An 18,925-nucleotide genomic window follows, 5' to 3' on the forward strand; every position below is an offset into this window, starting at 1 on the left:
TAGTGTAAAGGTTAAGGACCAAAAATGTAATCTACCCTAAAAAATAACCTCTTTTACATAACTAATCCCTACCATAGACAAATCCTAAGCTCAAGTGAACAACTTACCCTGAATTTGATTTCATAAATACTATGCAGCTTGACCTTTAACGCATGTGCTTTTAGACAAAACCTCTCAATAAAAGTTCTAATAAATGATTCATCATTAAACCCCTGATATTCCAATTTCCTATGTCTATCAAAACAACATTAAAAGCATGTGCTTTTCGACTAAACCTCTCAATAAAAGTTCTAATAAATGATTCATCATTAAACCCCCAATATTCCAATTTCCTGTGTCTATCAAAACAACATTAAAAGCATGTGCTTTTCAACTAAACCTCTCAATAAAAGTTCTAATAAATTATGGATCATGCTAATGAGTGCCCTTAGAGCATTGGTTAAGAATCCAGTTAAAGAAAGTTTTGACATCACTTTTATGGGAAATGAAAAAAGCTGTCAAAACATTAATTGCTTTTTTTTCTTTTCCCATAAAAATTTTCTTTAACTAGATTCTTAACCAGTGCCCTAAGGGCACTCGTTAGCATTTCTCATAAATTATTCATCATTAAACCCCTAATATTCCAATTTCCTATGTCTATCAAAACAACAGTAACTAACCTATCTCTTTTTTTTTTTTTTGAGAAACAGTAACTAACCTATCTAACTTCCTAAATCTATCCTCTCATAAAAATAAAAATAAAATAAAATAAAAACCAAAAATCCTAAATCTACATAAATAGAGGTAAATCAGAGAGCCTCAATTTAATCATGTATTCTAACGCAGCAACAACTAAAAAGAAAAAAGAAAGATGATGACACACATCTAAGGTAACCGCAGATCACTGCTTGAGGATTACAGGTAGCCCATAACTCATTAACCATCTAGAGTTTTTAGAAGGGCCCTGGGCCCCAAAACAACTTTTTTCTTTAAAAAACTGAAACAAATTCAGAATTTAACTCACAGAAAACAACTTGAAATCAATGGATGATAGAAAAAAATAAACAGCAATCCATGATATTTACTGGTTTTACTTTTACCTGCTTATTAGAGTTATGGATAAAGAAAGGAATGAAATAGCCAATAAAATCAAGACTGACGATGAATGCCCCACTTACATAAAGGTGGAAATGTGTTACAAGGAAGAGTATACTTTTTCTGCACAAGAAAAAATTCTCATCTTGATTTTCTCAGTTAGTTCACTGTTATGGTTGATTTCAGTCCTCGGAACCACTGGTTGTAATTAGAGTAGTTCTTAAAACAAAACCATCACCTGAGTCCTGCATGGCTGAGGAGGGAACCTTCCACAAATATTTCCTTCAGACCTTTGTCAAGTGACTGCAAAACTGGAAGTAAAAGAAAATACAATGAAACAACATAAACACAAGGATATACATAAACCAACTCATTTTCTAGGAAACAAAAATGCCACAACTCAGATGAAGTCTGTCACAAAAATAGACAGACTCTGGTCTCCTATAAATTCTCATATACAAAACTCTCATTTCAATATTTAAAACTCAGCTTATTCTGATTTTATAACTATGATGATTCTCATTGTTGTTATTTTTTTATTTTTGCATATAACCGCAGCTGTCGATAAGGGTTATGAAAGTTGTCATTGTGCAAAGATACTAATTTACTTTGGTAAGCAAAAATGGCAGAATGGTAGGTCCAAGAGTTCAAGAGCTGTTCAATAAAAAATGCCCCCAAACCAAGCTCTTGGTGGCAGTATCCCACATTTCCTTACATCTAGCCACAGACCGTGCCAATTGACTTCCATATTAATTTCTCAATTCAAATGTGACAAAGCTCTTTCAAATACAAGTTTCTGATGAAGAGTTCACTTCTTGGACCTACATCTACCATTAAGCAACTAGATAGGGGTAACTTGAAGCCTGTTTTCCATCAATATATTATTTTAAGTTTTTCTTCCAACATATTTCACTACAGATGATGGACATCCAAATAATCTAGTGGAGCCATTTAGAAAAATTGGTCAGTTTAAAAGCAGGCGGCGACATATTCTGTTACACAACAATAATCCATCCAAATATCCTTGCTTCATTCAGTTATATCTTCACAAAGAACCAATGACAACATGCCAGCCAACAAATCTGATAAGCATACCAATTGGTCATCCATTGATCTCATTCAGGTAAATGAAAGGGTCCAGCAACGAAGGTACATTTGAGATCAAATCAAAAGTAATCTGGCTCATTAAAAGATCATGGTCTCATGCCATCTCATTATCAAATGTAAGCAGCACACTCAAGTTTGCACATTAATTCTGCCCTAGAGAAAATCCCAGGGATGCCCCGAGTAAATCACCCAAAAGTAGATCTGATGATTTTGAGGTACAATCAGTAAATTTCCCTGCATGGTTTGGCTTTGAAAATTATCATGAGGCCCACTACTGTGGCTGTGACCTGCTTGCCAATTCAATCTTGCCGGAAAAATTCAAAGTTTTTCCCTTAGGCAGTCACCAAAGCCGTTATACTAAATCAGTACTAGGATTTTATCCAGAAACATAAGTTTCTAGGGATTTGGGATAGAAAGGACCAGGATATTTCGGAGAAAAAAGGGGGAACATATTAGGGAATATAGGGTTTCCAATGTTATAAGGAAAGAGAAGGACTAGGAGGTGATACAACGAAAAAGACTCAAGTTTTGAAACTGCTTTCTGGGTGCTGTGACGACACTGATCAGTCAATCAGGATCTGTATCAGATCTGGTTTGGGGGGTTTTGAAACTAATAAAAGGTGGGTTGTGTTAGGGTGTTGATCCCATGATTTTTAGGGTTCCAAAAGTGAGAAATCAATGTCTGGTCGCTACATTCAAACAGATAAAATTAAATAGTATTGGAAAATTAAATCAATGTCTGGACATCACACCTAGATGTTGCTAAACATAGCACCATGGATTTCCTCAGCATCACAGCTCAAATAAGGATTGCATCACACAAACCCTAAAGCACAATTGCGGCCAAATTCTCCTTAAAAAATTGTTCTTTATTGACTTGAAAGTGTATCAATATTACAAAAAAACTACACAAAACCTTAATAACGCCTGGACTCACAGGACTTTGATTACTAAGACCAATCTAGATAACTATTAGAAACCCAAAAATTAAAAAATCAATAGTAATGCTAAAAAGACTAAGCTACACTTTTGAACCTTAATGTTTGGGATTGTTTTCACTTGGTCCCTTGAGTTTGATAATTTTCATTTTGGTCTACAAAGTTTGATTCCATTTTCAAAATGGTCCTTTCATCCACATCCATGACTAACATTGCTTTAGCTTGAACCATAGGAAGCAATTCCAAATTACGCATCTCCACCTCCTAGAGAGATGTGTAACATGTTTGTTCTTTATTAAAATTTCTCTTTGCTAAACAAGTCTAGGGCCCTTTTTTATAATAAGCCATATTGGACATTCATCTTGCTGCTTTCCTATTCCAGTCCTCAGTTTATGGTTTTCCTCTTGCTATTATTGCTGATCTAGCATTTCAGCAACATCCTTAGCATATTTTGCTCCTTTTTCAGCAGCAGTCTTTGGTGATTCTCGATATTTGTTCCATCTTCTCCGCAATCATGTATTTCAAAACAATTACGAAGTTGCTGAACGCTCTGAGAATAGGAACAAGAAAAAACTAAATGACAAATAGAAATACCACTCTATCCAAACCACTTTGAATGGTTTCATGAGTTTGGTTGAAAGCTTGAGGCAGTTGAATGTAGGTGCTGACTGTCGGATCTTTGGAAATTCAGCACTAAATTAGGATTCTTGATGAGATCTTGAAGGGTTTTTTTAAAAGGGTTTGATGTTAAAATTAAGGATTTAGGTAGGGTTACCTGTTACGTAATATAAAGCTTGAATCTTGAATGGATTTGAGAGCTGTTTGGTGTCAAACAGTGTATTGAACAAGAAACAAACAAAAGTAAAACAATAGGCAATCATAGTTAAGAAGAAGAAGGCAATAAGAGCCTCAAATTTTAAAATAAGCTGACTCCTGATAACAAAGACAATTAGAAAAGTACTTAAGAACTTTTAAAACAAATAGAAAAAAGACTAAAAACCTAAAAAAATATGGCTTTTGGGACAGCACATTCCATAAACTCCAAAAATGACAAAATTAACCCTAGTTTTAGAAAAACCTAATTGAAGCTGCACCAGTAATTTTCTAATCTAATGAAAATAATATTAAGACTCAATAATAACAAAAGTAGCCTAAGGAAGGTGCCAAGAAGGCCTCACATCAAAACTAGACCACAATTCTAGAGGTTTTTGGTCTTTAATCTTGTTTCTCATTAAACTCTTTGCTGGCAACACCAACAACAGTTCCACCATCAATGATTGCTTTAAAAGTAACTTCTACCATCAATAATAAGCTGTTTAGTTTGGAGATCTCCACAACAAACAAAAGCTTGAAATAAAGAGTTACAAGTCCACTATTCATCCTTTTGTTCAAGTGTACCAAGAATAGGCCTAAGGATAGAGAAGAGAATTATCAGCTTCATCCGCTTCTAAAATCATTTAAGTCTATAATGCCATAGTTAAATGGGCCTCATCCTCATTATCATGGCAATTCAACTCCTCCATAAATCTATTAAAAAGAAATTAGATAAGATCTTCAGCTCTAATACAAAATTGAGCTATAACAAAAGCTCTTATACCAAATATTTTTTGAAAAAGTCCTTATACCAAATAGATTGCAGAATTTTATCTAGCAACAAAGATTTGGAGGAGTTTGGGATAGCTACAGCTAGGGTTTTTGGTGGAACAAGCTTTAAAAAGATAGGAGTTTCTAACAGTATAAGGGAAGGGTAGTCTTTGGAGGTGGTATGAGGGAAGAGTAGGCTTTGGAGATGGTATAAGGGAAAGGTAGGCTTTGAAGATGGTATAAGGGAAAGGTAGGCTTTGGAGGTGAAACAATGAAGAAAAATCAAATTTTGAACTGGGTGTTCTAGGTGCTGTGAACATTAAATTGGGCATTGTACCAGTTCTAGTTTGTGGGTTTCAATATTAGCATAGGTTGTGATAGCATTTTTACCCAACAAGTTTTAGGGCTCTAAAGGAGATAAATCAATATCCAGTTGCAAGAATTTCAACAGGAGAAGAAGGTTACCTGAAGTACATATAGTTTTGCCTAACATCACACCTAGGATTTTCCTACAATCACACCTCCAAGAAGAATCACATTACACATAACCTCAAGCATAATTGTTAAGAAATTATTCTCTATTGAATTGAAAGCATCCCAACAACAAAGCCTTAGTCCCAAAATTTTGGGGTCAGCTATGGATCCTCAACGGATTAGTTAGGGTTGATCATATGTAATCTTTTCCTCCATTTTATTCTATTCGAACTCATACTCTTTGAATTGAAAGCATTACATCTATATTAAAAATAAATAAATTAAAAAATCTAACCATAATAGGACTTGGGAATAAGAACTTTTCCAAGAGCCTTGTAGCTCAACTGTTTCCAACAAAGACATTTAGGGTTCAAATCTCCCCTCCCTTGTTGTAACTATCGAATCATCTAGGGTTCAAAATAGAATCTTCTTTGTGCTTCCCACATCATTCTCCCCTGGTTGGAGAAAACTAGGCCTCAAGTTTTGAAGTGTTGAAGAATTAAGAATTTTGACGTGACACTTACATCGACTCCTGAATCACTGTTGGTAGTATTAAGAACAAAGAAGCCTTGCATTCCATCCCATCATTAAATCACTTGTAATTACAAAATCAATGTGAGAAATTTGCATTGCAAATGTTACAGCTTTGTCTTGATTCACAATAAGCACCATTGTTGTGCAGAGTTGCAGATAATAAAGAGTTTGACGAAGTAAAAGATCAAATACCTAAGGATTCAAAATTTTTGTGGTTTAGTTATGATGTGGGACTTTCTTGGCAACTTTCATAGGTTACTTTTGCTATTATTGAGTTTTTTTTTTTTTTTTTTTAATAAATAACATTCTTATTGATGAAAGAAATAGCTCAGGTACACGGAGTATACATGGGAACAAGAAAACCATGCTCTCAAGGTACAAAGATTAAGCATATTAAAAAAGAGTACATATAGAGAAAGAGCCAAAAAGTTAACATCCAATCAAAAAAAGTTTTGAAAAAGCTTAAGCTTAGGGATCATCCATTCACAATCCTGAAAACTTTGAGCATTGTGTTCCCGCCAAATGCACCACATCAAACAACACGAATGGCTTTCTAAATAGCTATATTTTGATGATGGCCACACCGACCTTGCCAAGAAGCTAGTAACGCCACAACACTCTTCAGCATAACCCAAAAAACTCCAAACAAGAACACCATGGACCACAACTTTGTAGCTATATGAGACAGTGAAGGAGTGAATGGCCCATAGTCTCCCCATCGCATTCACACATATAACACCAGTCTACACAAGCAAGCTCCTTTTCTGCAAATTATTTATCGTCAATATTTTACCCAAAGCTGCTGTCCATGTAAAGAAACCAACTCTTGGCAGCACCTTTGACCTCTAAATACATATCAGTAGTACAAATCAAAGACCAATAGTATCTGCCAACCTCAAACCCCCCATGTTTAAGCTGACCTCCAAAAGAACTTATCCTTCCCATTCCTTCTCACAGGAATCAAGTAGATTAAATCCATAAACAACCCCCCCTCCACCCCCCAAAAAAAAAAAGCTCCAACTCCCAATCTTGCATAGCTCTAATAATACTTTTGTTATTAATGTCTTAATATTAAGGTCTTTAGGTTAAAAATATAGTTTTAATTAAGTTTACTAGAAGAAGGAAAATTTAGTAATTTTCAGATTTTTTGGAAGGGCTGTCCTAGGCTGTACCAAAGGCCACGAGTCTTATTATTTAATTTTTTTTTTTTTTTTTTTTTTTTTTTTTTTTTTTTTTGTAATCCTGATCATTCTAGGAATATGCTATTTAGAGTCATAGTCCTTGGAATAAAGGCTTTATTCCAAGTGAACAAATTTCCAGCAGCTTAGCAATAAGAATGATAGAAATTGATTTTGATAAATTTCCTGCAGCTTAGCAACATCAGTGAGTCTAAAGTTGCTAAAGGAAAAAACTGCCTAGATACGGTAAACAAGTGAACAAAGTAGGATCAGAAAAAAACAAGTTAATAAGTGGATTCATGTTAAAAAAATAAGAGCCAATATATTTGGGATGAACAATCAAGGATAGAAATCTACACATTGAGTGATCAGACAGAAGGGGAAAGCACATTTCTGAAACGTACCTAACCAATCCCACTGATCAACTCAACCAGCTCCTTCGTCTTCAAGCTTTCAACAACTTATTCCTTATTAACCAAACCGACTTGGTTATTCAAATGGATTTCAACCTCGCGACAATATTCTTTCTCTTATTTACTCAGGTTGATAGATATTTGAAATTTTCATTTGTAACTAATTGGTGTTTATCTTGTATACTTCCCGTATGCATGAGTCGAGCCCCCTTCACTCAATTTAATGAGCAATCTCTAATGAGATTGAGGAAGAGTGCTAACATCATTCGTCCCGACTCAACAAAGTTTGATAAATTCGAAAAGGATCCTCTCCATTTCACAATTCAGATTAAATTTTACACATGTAAAGGTGTATAGACTCGCACATCATTTAAAATTTTAAATAAATTGGCAGTTTGTACTCCATTAGATTCAGAAAATAAAATATGAACCATGAACTGGACAAAATTGACAAAAGTGCACAGATCTCGAGGACAATTTCCAAGCATAAAATCCAGAAATAAATAAATAAATAAACCAAAGGTTTAACCAATCAATCAATCAATATGATCCTCAAATTAGCTAACAAAGCCTAGGAGCGTTTTTTTCCATAATCAAAGCCATATAGAATAGAATCTTTCAAAAAAAAAAAGAAAGCGTAGACTTACGAGAGAGAATCATGAGTGATGGGAAGAAGAACAAGAAGCGTGGTCGTGGTTGTGGTCGTGATCGTGATCGTGATCGGGATCGGGATCGTGGTCGCTGTCGCTGTCAGTATCGTCGTCGTCGAAGGGCTTCTGCTTGTGGAAGATGCAGCACTTCTTGGAGCTCTTCTTCTGCATGAACTCGTTGTCCACGGTGTCTTCCTTCCAAGTCACCTTCTTCTTCTTGCGGTTGAGGCGGAGGACTAGGGTTTCAGGTTGTGATTGTTGTTGTTGTTGTTGTTGATGTTGATGGGGTGGTTGTTGGGACTGAGATGCGACGGTGGTAGTGACGGTCACGGAGGGTGACGAGGACTGTGTTGGTCGCGCGGTGGCGCTCATGGGTCTCGCCATACAACAATACTGCCGGAAGGTTCGGCTTTTCTTGAATTTTCTTTTCTTTTAAATCGATTCCCTCTCTCTGTATGCAGTTTGGTTGCTTTTTTTTTTAATTAAAAATTTAAAAACATATATATATTTGGGTGGAGAAAGGATGCTGGTTGTGGACTTGAATTGGTCAAGAATCCGGTTGGAGTGTACCCAATCGGGTCTTTTTCTCTGCGTTGTTTTTGTTTTTGTTTTTGTTTTTGTTTTTGTTTTTTTTTTTTTTTTTGGGAGTTTAGTTACAAAAATTGAAGATTAACAGTTATATTATCAATAAATTGTTTAAATGGTAAATTTTTATAATTTAAAATTATACATAAAAAATAAATTTATAGATCATATAGTGAAAAAATCAAATTGACACAAAATTTGATATGTATTAAAAGCGTAAAAAACATGCAATTTAATGGTTAGATTTTCAAAATATGTAGTAATGTTTATTTTATTAGATAAGATTGTAATCTAATTCTACAACTAATTTTGTAACTAAACTTTTTCCTATATATATATATATATATATATATTAAAAAACATTTTTTCTTTTCTTTTTTTAAATTACAAACAAGTTCTTATGAAACTTTTTTTTTTTTAATTTAGAAAAAGACCCGCTTGAAATTTATTAATGAGCTGGTAAATTAGTTAAGACTACATTATTAATATCTGGTGAAAAATACTCCATCAAAACTAAAAGCGGGAAAGAGTACCATGCTCATGAGCAACTTATGAAAATTATTTAAGTAGTGTACTTTGTTACTCCACTTTGTGAAAAATCGAGTTTCAAAGTATAAAATCTGGCTTTCCAAAATTCCAGTTCTAAGAAAGTACCTGTTGATATGATAATTAAAATAAAAAATAAAAAACTCATCCCACTTTGAACTTGATTTTGTTAAACTTGATTTGCAAAGAAGACTTATACTTTCAAAAATTTCTCACTGTCACTCGTGTCTCTCTTATTCTAAAACACAAAATCAGAAGGAGTGGGGGAAATGAAATCAATTGTGACTGAAAAGGCCTGTGACCCAATTTAATGCAAAAGCATGGACGGTCCCACTAAGTTTATGGTAGTACTATGCATCTTGAGGTAGAGTACAAGGAAGGACCTACAATCCAAGGTGGTTCTCACCATTGACGTAAGATCAACAATCAAGTTATTAAGTTGGGCTAAGATGTACGAGAAATTGAGAACTCCATGAAATTTTTCCTCTGAATTCGTTGTGAGTCCATGTGAGATGAGGCTGAGGAGCAATAGAATGAGGTTTGAGACTTTGTAACTGGATTCTTTCTCCTCTCTACGTAGGAGCTTTTCTCTCTCACTCTAGGTGAGCTTTTTCTTTCCACGGGGCCAGGCACTGTGGAATCTCAGGGAACATAGAATGATTCAGACTTCATTGAGAGGCTACAAAAAATACAACCCACGGAGGAAGAGAGCGAAGTAGTGAAGATAAACTTAGCCCACAAAGAGAAGACTATTGAAGAATGTTCACTCACACTGTTAGGCAGATTCCTAACTAATAGACCATACAACTAGAGAGCAGCAAAAGCATTACTACGATCTGCGTGGAAACTTGGAAATGACCTGAGGATTGTGGATGTGGGGGAAGGGCTATTTCAATTCCGATTTAAGCTAAAGAGACAATTAACTTGGGTGCTAGATAATGGCCCTTGGAGTTTCAACAACAATCTTTTGGTTCTCAAAAGATGGGAGAGGGGCATGACGGCAAACTCGGTCACTTTCTCAACCCTTCCTATATGGGTTCAAGTGTGGGGCTTACCCTTTGACTTGATTAATGAAAAGGCGGGATGGGAAATTGGCAAAGGTTTAGGCCATGTGTACGAGGTGGATAACAAGACTTTCCTATCGAATCAAGCTCGTTTCATCAAAATTCGAGTTGGGATCTCTCCGAAAAAGCCAATTGTCGAGGGGGATGGGTAGCAAATCCTAAGGGTGATCTGGTGCGAGTTGGCTTCAAGTACGAATGATTGGTGGGATTATGCTACCAATGTGGTAAATTTAGCCATGAGGTGAAGGACTGGTTCGACCAGGGGACCTCACAGCAGGCCGAGAAACCATATGGAGATTGGCTGAAAGCAGGTTTTCGTCGGAAGGATATGGGAGCAGAACGGACCAAAACCAATACACCACCACCTACACCAACACCAGAACCACCCTAGAAAGCAACAGTTTCAATCAATTCCTATGATGAGGTGGCAGGAAATAATGATATTTATGGGAGGAAGAATAACGGCTCAACACTTAAATACTCGCATCAATCTCAGGCAACGTATTTTCAATAAAACTGAGTTGGTGGTTGTGAGAAAGTAATGAAGGAGAATTTAATGGGTGCGAAAATCTCAGAATCAGATAGAATTAATGGGGATATTGATAAGCAGACGGAAATCATGGGTATGGAGATTACCGTTGTAGAGAGTAATGATTCACATGTGTTGAAATCAACACTCATTAACATGCCTGTCACTTATGATGAGCTAAACCCACATGCTGACCAATTAATTCACATAACACAGCCATGTGAGGAGTCATCCGATATGGAAAAACAAAGTCAATTACGTGGGGGCACCAATTAATGCAACATGGAAAAGAATTCAACGCACCCCAAACTTTAAAACAAACCCTAGCCACCAAAGCTAAGCTTTGCAGCACAAAGAGAGCTTAACCCGGAGTCAATGTCTATGATGAAGAAGAAATCCAGAACGTAAAAAGAAGAAAAAGAATGGAAGAAAAAAGAAAAAAGAAAAAAGAAAAAAAAGAAAAAAAAAAAAAAAAAAAAAAAAAAACCTCAACAACCGAACGGTGGAGGCTGCTAGGCAGCCCCGCCAAGAACAATGAAACTCATAAGCCGGAACTGCTAGGAGCTTGGGAACCAACGAGAAGCAGATGTACTCTTACACTTAGTGCTTGTAAAAGCTCCCAAATTTTGTTTCTAATGGAAACAAAATGATCTTTAGAAGAGATGAAGTGGATTCAAGTTGACTTACCCTATCGATGTATGTTTGTGGTACCTAGTATTCGATGCAGTGGAGGCCTAGCACTGCTTTGGATGGAGGAGATTGAGTTGCACATTCAAACTTTCACCTTAAATCATATTGATGCTCTCATCAAGGATGACCCAGCCAACCTATGGCAATTAATAAGATTCTATGATTGGCCGGAGGAACATAGGAAGTAAAAATCATGGCAACTCCTGAAAAATCTCCACTCCAAACAGTCTGGCCCTTGGCTCTACCTTGGGGATTTCAATGAAATCCTTTAATTAGAAGAGAAGAAAGGTGGGCTACTTAAACAATTGACCCCCATGCAGCAATTTCGAGAAGCTCTCTTGCATTGTGGATTGGTGGATTTGGGTTACCGAGGTAATATCTTTACATGGACTAATGGGCGTGATGATTTAGTGCAGGAACGATTGGATAGGGCATGTGCCACGATTGAATGAAGGGATAAATTTGCTCAAGTGCAAGTCACTCATTTAGAGGCATCCTATTCAAACCACAACCCAATCCTTGTTACTACTCACATTCGGCCTCAGCTCACCATAAAGAAGAAAACACCACACAGATTTGAGGAGAGATGGGCCACTCACCCAAATTGTGCAAATATCATACAGTTGGCTTGGGAATCAAATGTACCTCATGAAAGCCCAATGGCAAGGCTGTTTTAAATAAAAAATAAAAAAGATGCAAATTTGTCCTTGTTGATTGGAGCCGACAAACCTTTAGACTCTTAAAACCACAATTACAAGAAAAACAAAAAATGCTGCAAGAGTTGTGCTTATAGAATAGAGCCGAGAATTTATGCTCCATCAAAAACCTCAAAGCTGAAATCATAAATATTATCCACCAAGATGAGCTTTTTTGGTGACAAAGATCCCGATCAATTTGGCTACCTACAGGGGACAAGAACACAAAATACTTTCATAACCGAGCCAGCCAATGCCGAAGAAAAAATCATATCTCCGAAGTGTTTGATACTGAAGAAAGGTGGTGTACTTCTGATGAGCAAATTGCCTAAGTAGTCGAATCATACTTCCAGGAATTGTTCTCCATGGCCCACCCACAAAACATTGAGAGTGTCTTACAATCAGTTCAAAGAAAAGTCACCCCACACACGAATGAGAGCCTCACCTGTCCGTACACTACTGATGAAGTCAGATTAGCCCTTTTTCAAATGCACCCATCAAAATCACCCAGACCAGATGGTATGTCCCCTTTTTTTCTTTCAAAAATATTGGCATATCGTAGGAAATGATGTTACTGAAGCTATTTTATCTGTTTTACACTCTGGCCATATGTTGAAAAAAATGAACCACACACATATTGTTTTAATCCCAAAAAAGAAAGATCCCAAATACTTGGCAGACTATAGACCCATTAGCTTAAGTAATGTTGTATCTTAGATAATTTCAAAGGTTACTGCTAATCGATTGAAGCATATCTTGCCTAACGTGATTTTTGACTCTCAGAGTGCCTTTATGCCAAACCGTCTTATTATTGATAATACAACAGTTGCCTATGAGATTCTGCATAGAATGAGAAACAGAAGAAGAGGGAAGGTGGGCCATATGGCGATTAAGTTGGACATTAACAAAGCCTATGATCAGGTGGAGTGGTCTTTTTTGCAGGGTATTATGTAGAAATTGGGTTTTGATCAAAGACGGGTGAAATTGGCCATGGAGACAGTCACCACAGCCTCTTATTTAGTCTTTATCAATGGGGAACCAAAGGTCTGGATCACTCAATCTAGGGGCATTCGGCAAGGAGACCCACTATCTCCTTACCTCTTCCTCCTTTGTGCTAAAAGCCTCTCGGCACTACTAAATAAGGTAGTGGAGAATCGTGTGATCAATGGAATTATGTCTAGCCAAAATGGGGTGTGCATCTCCCACCTTCTATTTGCAGACTATAGTTTACTATTTTGCAAAGCCATGGTTGGAGAGTGTCAACAACTATTGAGCATTCTTGGCCAATATGAGGCAGCATCGGGACAAGCAATCAATTGCCAAAAAACTTCCTTGTTTTTTAGCAAGAACACAAATCCCGAAATAAGGAGAGTGATCCGACATCAATTGAGGGCTAGAGTAATGAAAAACAGTGATATATACCTTGGTCTACCAATGACATGTGGTAAATCAAGAGTGAACACCTTCAAAGAAACACAAGAAAAAATTCTCAAATGTATGATGGGGTGGAAGGAGAAGTTTATATCAAAGGCAAGTCGGGAGGTCCTTATAAAAACAATGGCACAAGTGATTCCCACATATGCGATGAGCCTATTCAAGCTACCCAAATCCATGTATGACTCCATCAATTCCTTGCTAGCAAAATATTGGTGGGGACAAAACAAAGAAGAAAAGAAGATCCATTGGGTTAATTGGAAAAAGCTATGCACAAACAAGAAGGAAGGAGGGATGGGTTTTAGAGACTTGCATGCATTCAACTTGGCAATGCTCTCAAAGCAAGCATGGAAACTAACCCAAGGCACAAATTCTTTGTTTTACAGGGTATACGAGGCAAGGTACTTTCCTAATTGTTCATTCATGATGGCTCAATTAGGTAGTAACCCGTCTTTTGTTTAGAGAAGCCTACTTGCAACAAGGGACATCATTTACAATTGGTCAAAGGACTTGTAGGAGATGGCAAGACAATGGTGGTCAACTCTCACAAATGGCTATCACACCCTCCAATACCACTGAATGAACATGCGGCAAAGACATACGGGTCTGTGAGCTCTTGGATGAAGAATCACAGCAATGGGACAAAGGCAAAATTGAGACAATGTTTGCACAGAGGACATGGCAAGAAATTCTGGCAATACCATTGGACCATTTGAACTCTCCAGACACGCTGATTTGGATAGAAAATAAAGCTGCGAAATTCACAGTAAAAATAGCTTAATGGCTTGCACTCTGCCTTAACACACAACCTTGGGCAGAGCATTCATCAAGCTGTGCTTTTAAACTAGCTTGGAGCAAAATCTGGACACTCAACGTACCACCCAAAGTTCGAATGTTTTTATGGAAAGCTTGCTCAAATTGCCTCCCAACTAGGGAAAATCTCTATAGATGCCGAATACAAGTGGATACCAGGTGTGAATTCTGTCACAACAATCTGAGAATACAAATCATATCCTATGGGAATGCCCATTTGCACAAAATGTATAGGCACTGATGAGTAGTCGAATCCAGAAATGCAGAAACATTGTAGAAGACTTCTTTCATTTATTTCGACAGCTGCATGACAAGCTTAGCCAACAGGAACTTGAGCAATGGGCAGCTACGACATGGTCGATTTGGAATGCGAGGAACAAGTTTTACTTTGAGCATATCCAACTCCAACCAAAAATAATTGTTGAAGTCGCGAGAGGCCTACTGGAAGAGTACCAATGCCTTATGGCCTTGCAGTAACAAGCCACGTTTTTTTGTTGCATTTGTAACTTGTTTTAAACTTTTGAAACCCCAACACATACACTAGGGGTCACTACTGTACTACAACTCTTTACACATTTTAATGAAATTTATATCGTTTTGGATGTCAAAAAAAAAAAAAAAAAAAAGACTTTGAAGCTGAGGGTCTTGATGAGGATGAAAACCAACATAAGAGCATTAGCATCCGGGATGCCAAAAAAGTTATATTTTATACCCTAAAAACCTACTTTATATATTTTACCAACTCATTTTACAACTCTCCCAACAGCCTAGTTTCTATTTATACAAACAACTCATTAAAATAATATAAAATATACCAACAAATAATATTAAATACTATTATCTCTTCCATCACTTCATCTCTGTCTCTATCCTCAACAATCAAGCTCACACACCAACACCGCCAAATCAACCACCTAGAAACACCAAACACCTCCACCTCCACCACCACCACCACCATCACCTTTGAAACTCCAATAAAACAGCAACAGCAACAGTAACCCACGTCCACCAAAATTTATGCCCACCACCGAAACACCCACCAACAGCAACCCACAACCACTGAAACACCCACAAAAACCCACAAAAATACCTACAAAAACCCAAATCCAAACACACAAGACCCACGGCGAGTAACCCACCCACCCAAAGCAGACCTGGAGAAGAGAGAGGCTTCATCGTGAGAGGAAGAAAGCAGAGACCATTAGAGAAAGAGTTGAGAAAAGGAAAAAAGAAGAAGAAGAGAGAGGTCAGAGGAGTCTAAAGTGAGAGGAAGAGAGAAAAAATATTAAAAAATTATATTTACTTTACATCCTCATGAACAGTTAGGTTGCATATGTGCAACCTTATTGTAGCTGAGATGGAAAAAATTTTGGGTTTGCATACTTGGATGCGGAATGAATTTAAGGGTTTAGTGGTAAAATAGCAACTTGAGGGTTTTTACACCCCCAATGCTAAATCTCTAAGACATCAGTGAGTTTGAGAAGTGGCTAAAGATGATAGATAGTGTCATTGCAATTTATTTGTTCCACTCACTCATTGTATTGTCTCATCTATATTCTCTATAATATTTTACTTAGAACTCAAATTTTCTAAAGTTGAGTTCCAAATGAGATTCAATTTTTTTAAAATGCCACATCAGTTGCACCACATTAAAAATAAAAAATAAAAATTTAATTCCTTAATTTTACAAAAAGAAAAGAATTATAATAAAAATTCCCTATTTTAGCCCAAAGATTCAAGAACATAAATTCGGAAACTTCCACCCCTCCCCATCCCCCATTATCTAGCTCCCTTCATTGGATCGAGCAAGATGAAGCAAGAGTAGGGCGGTGGAGGCATGGGGAATGGAAAATAGGGATTTAGGAGAGGCATTTTGGGGTATGATGAGAGATGCAATGATGACTAAAGAAAAAAAAATTCTTCCTTGTCCATTCCTTATATATATATAAATTATGGGGTTTAAATTTTCTTGTAGGATTTTGAAAGAGAGGTTTGATTTGGTTTGTTTGAACTCTGACGAACATATATGGATCAAAGAGGAGTCTTCAATGTCCAATCAATGTTTTGGTGCAAGAATTCTAAGACAAAATGTTATTGTATCCCTTACTTGAGTAATTGGTATGCTTTTTTTTTTCTTCCTTTGTGTTGATTAGTATAGTAAGTTTTTGATTGCTATGATGCCTATTTAGTTAATTTCTTTGTACATCAAACAAAGGCCAAAGCACCTAAACCACAAAAACCCAAAGACCCCAAGTATTAAAACTAAAAGAAATCACTAATACATATAGATAGTTTACAAAAGGTCAATGATTTGGATTTCACAAATCCACCAAGGATTGTAAACCTTAAAATCATTGAATTTAAAATAACTTATAAACCTATAGAATTTTAGAAATTCATATGGCATACTTCAACATTTATGGATTTGGAGTTAAGGCATTTCAAATCCATCACTTTAAAATTCAAATTCAAACCCAAATCCAAATTCAAGTATTCAAATGCAATCTAAAATTAACCTTCAGGTTATGTTAAGGTGATTCCACATATGCTAAAGAAGATTAAGTATTTATTGTGTTTGGTTGCCAAGAAAGTAAGAGAAAAAAAGTTTCAAATTGAGTTTTTCTTTCAAAAAAAAAAAATAGTTACTTATTTTTCTTTCTATAAAAATGAGCAATTAAGTGTCTCTTTTGTCCCTATTTTTGGGACAAAATTTATAGGTTTTTTGAGAAATTGTTCTCAAAAATAGTTTTCTTGTGTTTTTCCATCCCCAAAATTTGTTTGCCACTTGTTATCATAAAAAAATATATAATAATAACAAAAAACAACCGAACCACCACACCCTCATTTGGCCAAACCTTAACCTCGCCCAAACCACCAATTTTTGCAAAACACAAAAAGCAAGTTAAAAGAAACCCAAGCCAAGGAACAATTTCTCAAAATCTAGTGACAATCGATAAAGATCGGGGGGGAAGCTCATGGCTTGTGTGTGCGCACGTGTGCGTGTTTGAGAGAGAGAGAGGGAACGATAATAATTACTTTTAAAAAGTGAAAGTTGATTTATCAAAAAATTGCCACTCAAAACAAATTATGAAAACTAAAAACACCCTAAAAGGTGTTTTAGAAAAACATTCTCCACGATGATTTTGGAGAACAATATTCAAGTGCCAAACATTCTAAATGTTAGTAGGAGCCCTCCTTTTTTTTTTTTTTTTTTTTTCCTTTTTTTGTATTAGAAAACAAAAAAAAAAAAAGTTTTAAAACAAACATACCAAGTAAGAATTTTACGTTGATTTTTTTATTCATTTAAAAGTGGCATTTTTATTTATTTATAAAATCCTACTTAATTATATATTATTGATGATATTTAAGTCAACAGGCTAAATGCTCTAGGTTTCAAAAGTGGATGGATGACTTGAAAAGAAAGAAAAGACTATCGAAGGTGACCGAGGTGAACCAGCCAAATACCGTCCGACGGTTAAGTCAAATATTTTTCTAAGACTCGAGTATAGTGAGTGGATGAATAGTAGAATGTCAGAGGGTTCTTGGCTGGTTCACCCTAGTCACCTTCAATAATTTTTTTCTTTCTTTTCAGGTCATCCATTCACCATCGAAGTACGAAGCATTCAGCCTACTGATTTCACACATTGTCAATTATTATTATAATATTAGGTATATCATCTTTGAGTGTACCAACTATGCAAGCCACCAACTATGTAAGAATTTTCATCATTGATATAACGGAAAGGATCAAAAATAAAAATTTGTTAAAATTTTTCAAAACATAAGGCCGAAACTAAAAATAGTATCAAAATATAACATAGGAAATGTGTCTTTTTTTTTTTTTTCTTTTTTTGTTGGTAATAGGGAATATATAACAGAAGCAGAACTACACAGCCTGAGGGCCAGTATTAGTACATAGTCTATTACATCTGAGATTGGTAAGGTCATATTAAAAAAAGCGAGAACGACTCCACAAGAGGAGTGTTTAAAATAACAAAAGATTGCTGGAGATGAACTACTATTCTTGCAAGCTGGTCGGCACAGGCATTTGTTTCTCTAAAGCAGTGCTTCAGCTTCCACTTGGGAATTTGGTTTATTAAATTCCTGTAGTCATCAATCAAAGGGGCATAATCAGTAAGAGAGGCAGTGTTGTTGTTCAGGAGGTCCACCACTGATTTAGCATTGAGTTCTATCTTTATTTCAGGAATTTGGAGTTGGATGCTTAGGGAAAGGTCATCCCTTACAACCTAAAGCTCAGCATATAAGCTGTTTGCCTACCCTATAGCCTTGCAGAACCCTTTAGTCCATTTGTCGTGGTGATCCCTAAGGAGTCCACCACCCCCAGCTAGACCAAGACATCCTAAGGCAGAGCCATCTGTGTTAAGCTTGTGCCAGAGAGGTTGAGGGGCTTTCCATATGGCATTGTCAATGATTTTCTATTTGGGGTTAGAGGTCTTAAGACCAATACAGGCAAATTTAGGGCCTGTTTGGTACATATATTTAAACACATGTTTTCAGTTTTTAAACAACATTACACGTATTTTCACATATTTTTTCACCCACATGTATTTTCAAAAAATACAAACAACGTTACTAGAACAATGTTACCAAACGGGT

The 18,925-nt window shown here is 36.2% G+C and overlaps 1 protein-coding gene across 1 annotated transcript; it reads right to left on the reverse strand.

Annotated features, from left to right (window-relative positions):
- Positions 1–993: 993 nt before the first annotated feature.
- LOC115975028 (protein phosphatase 1 regulatory subunit INH3-like) lies at positions 994–8,480 on the reverse strand. The gene is made up of 2 exons (XM_031095656.1): positions 7,950–8,480; positions 994–1,385 (listed from the first exon to the last, which is right to left on the reverse strand). Exon 1 carries the CDS (start codon positions 8,334–8,336, stop codon positions 7,959–7,961), a length of 378 nt encoding a protein of 125 aa, XP_030951516.1. The 5' UTR covers positions 8,337–8,480; the 3' UTR covers positions 994–1,385; positions 7,950–7,958.
- Between the last annotated feature and the right edge of the window lie 10,445 nt (positions 8,481–18,925).

The sequence above is a fragment of the Quercus lobata genome, chromosome 2 (genome assembly GCF_001633185.2).
Source record: "Quercus lobata isolate SW786 chromosome 2, ValleyOak3.0 Primary Assembly, whole genome shotgun sequence".
Lineage (NCBI taxonomy): Eukaryota > Viridiplantae > Streptophyta > Magnoliopsida > Fagales > Fagaceae > Quercus > Quercus lobata.

Bases quoted from the DNA above. Each gene is read 5' to 3' on its own strand.
- LOC115975028 (XM_031095656.1), bottom strand. From the start codon at position 8,336: ATGGCGAGACCCATGAGCGCCACCGCGCGACCAACACAGTCCTCGTCA.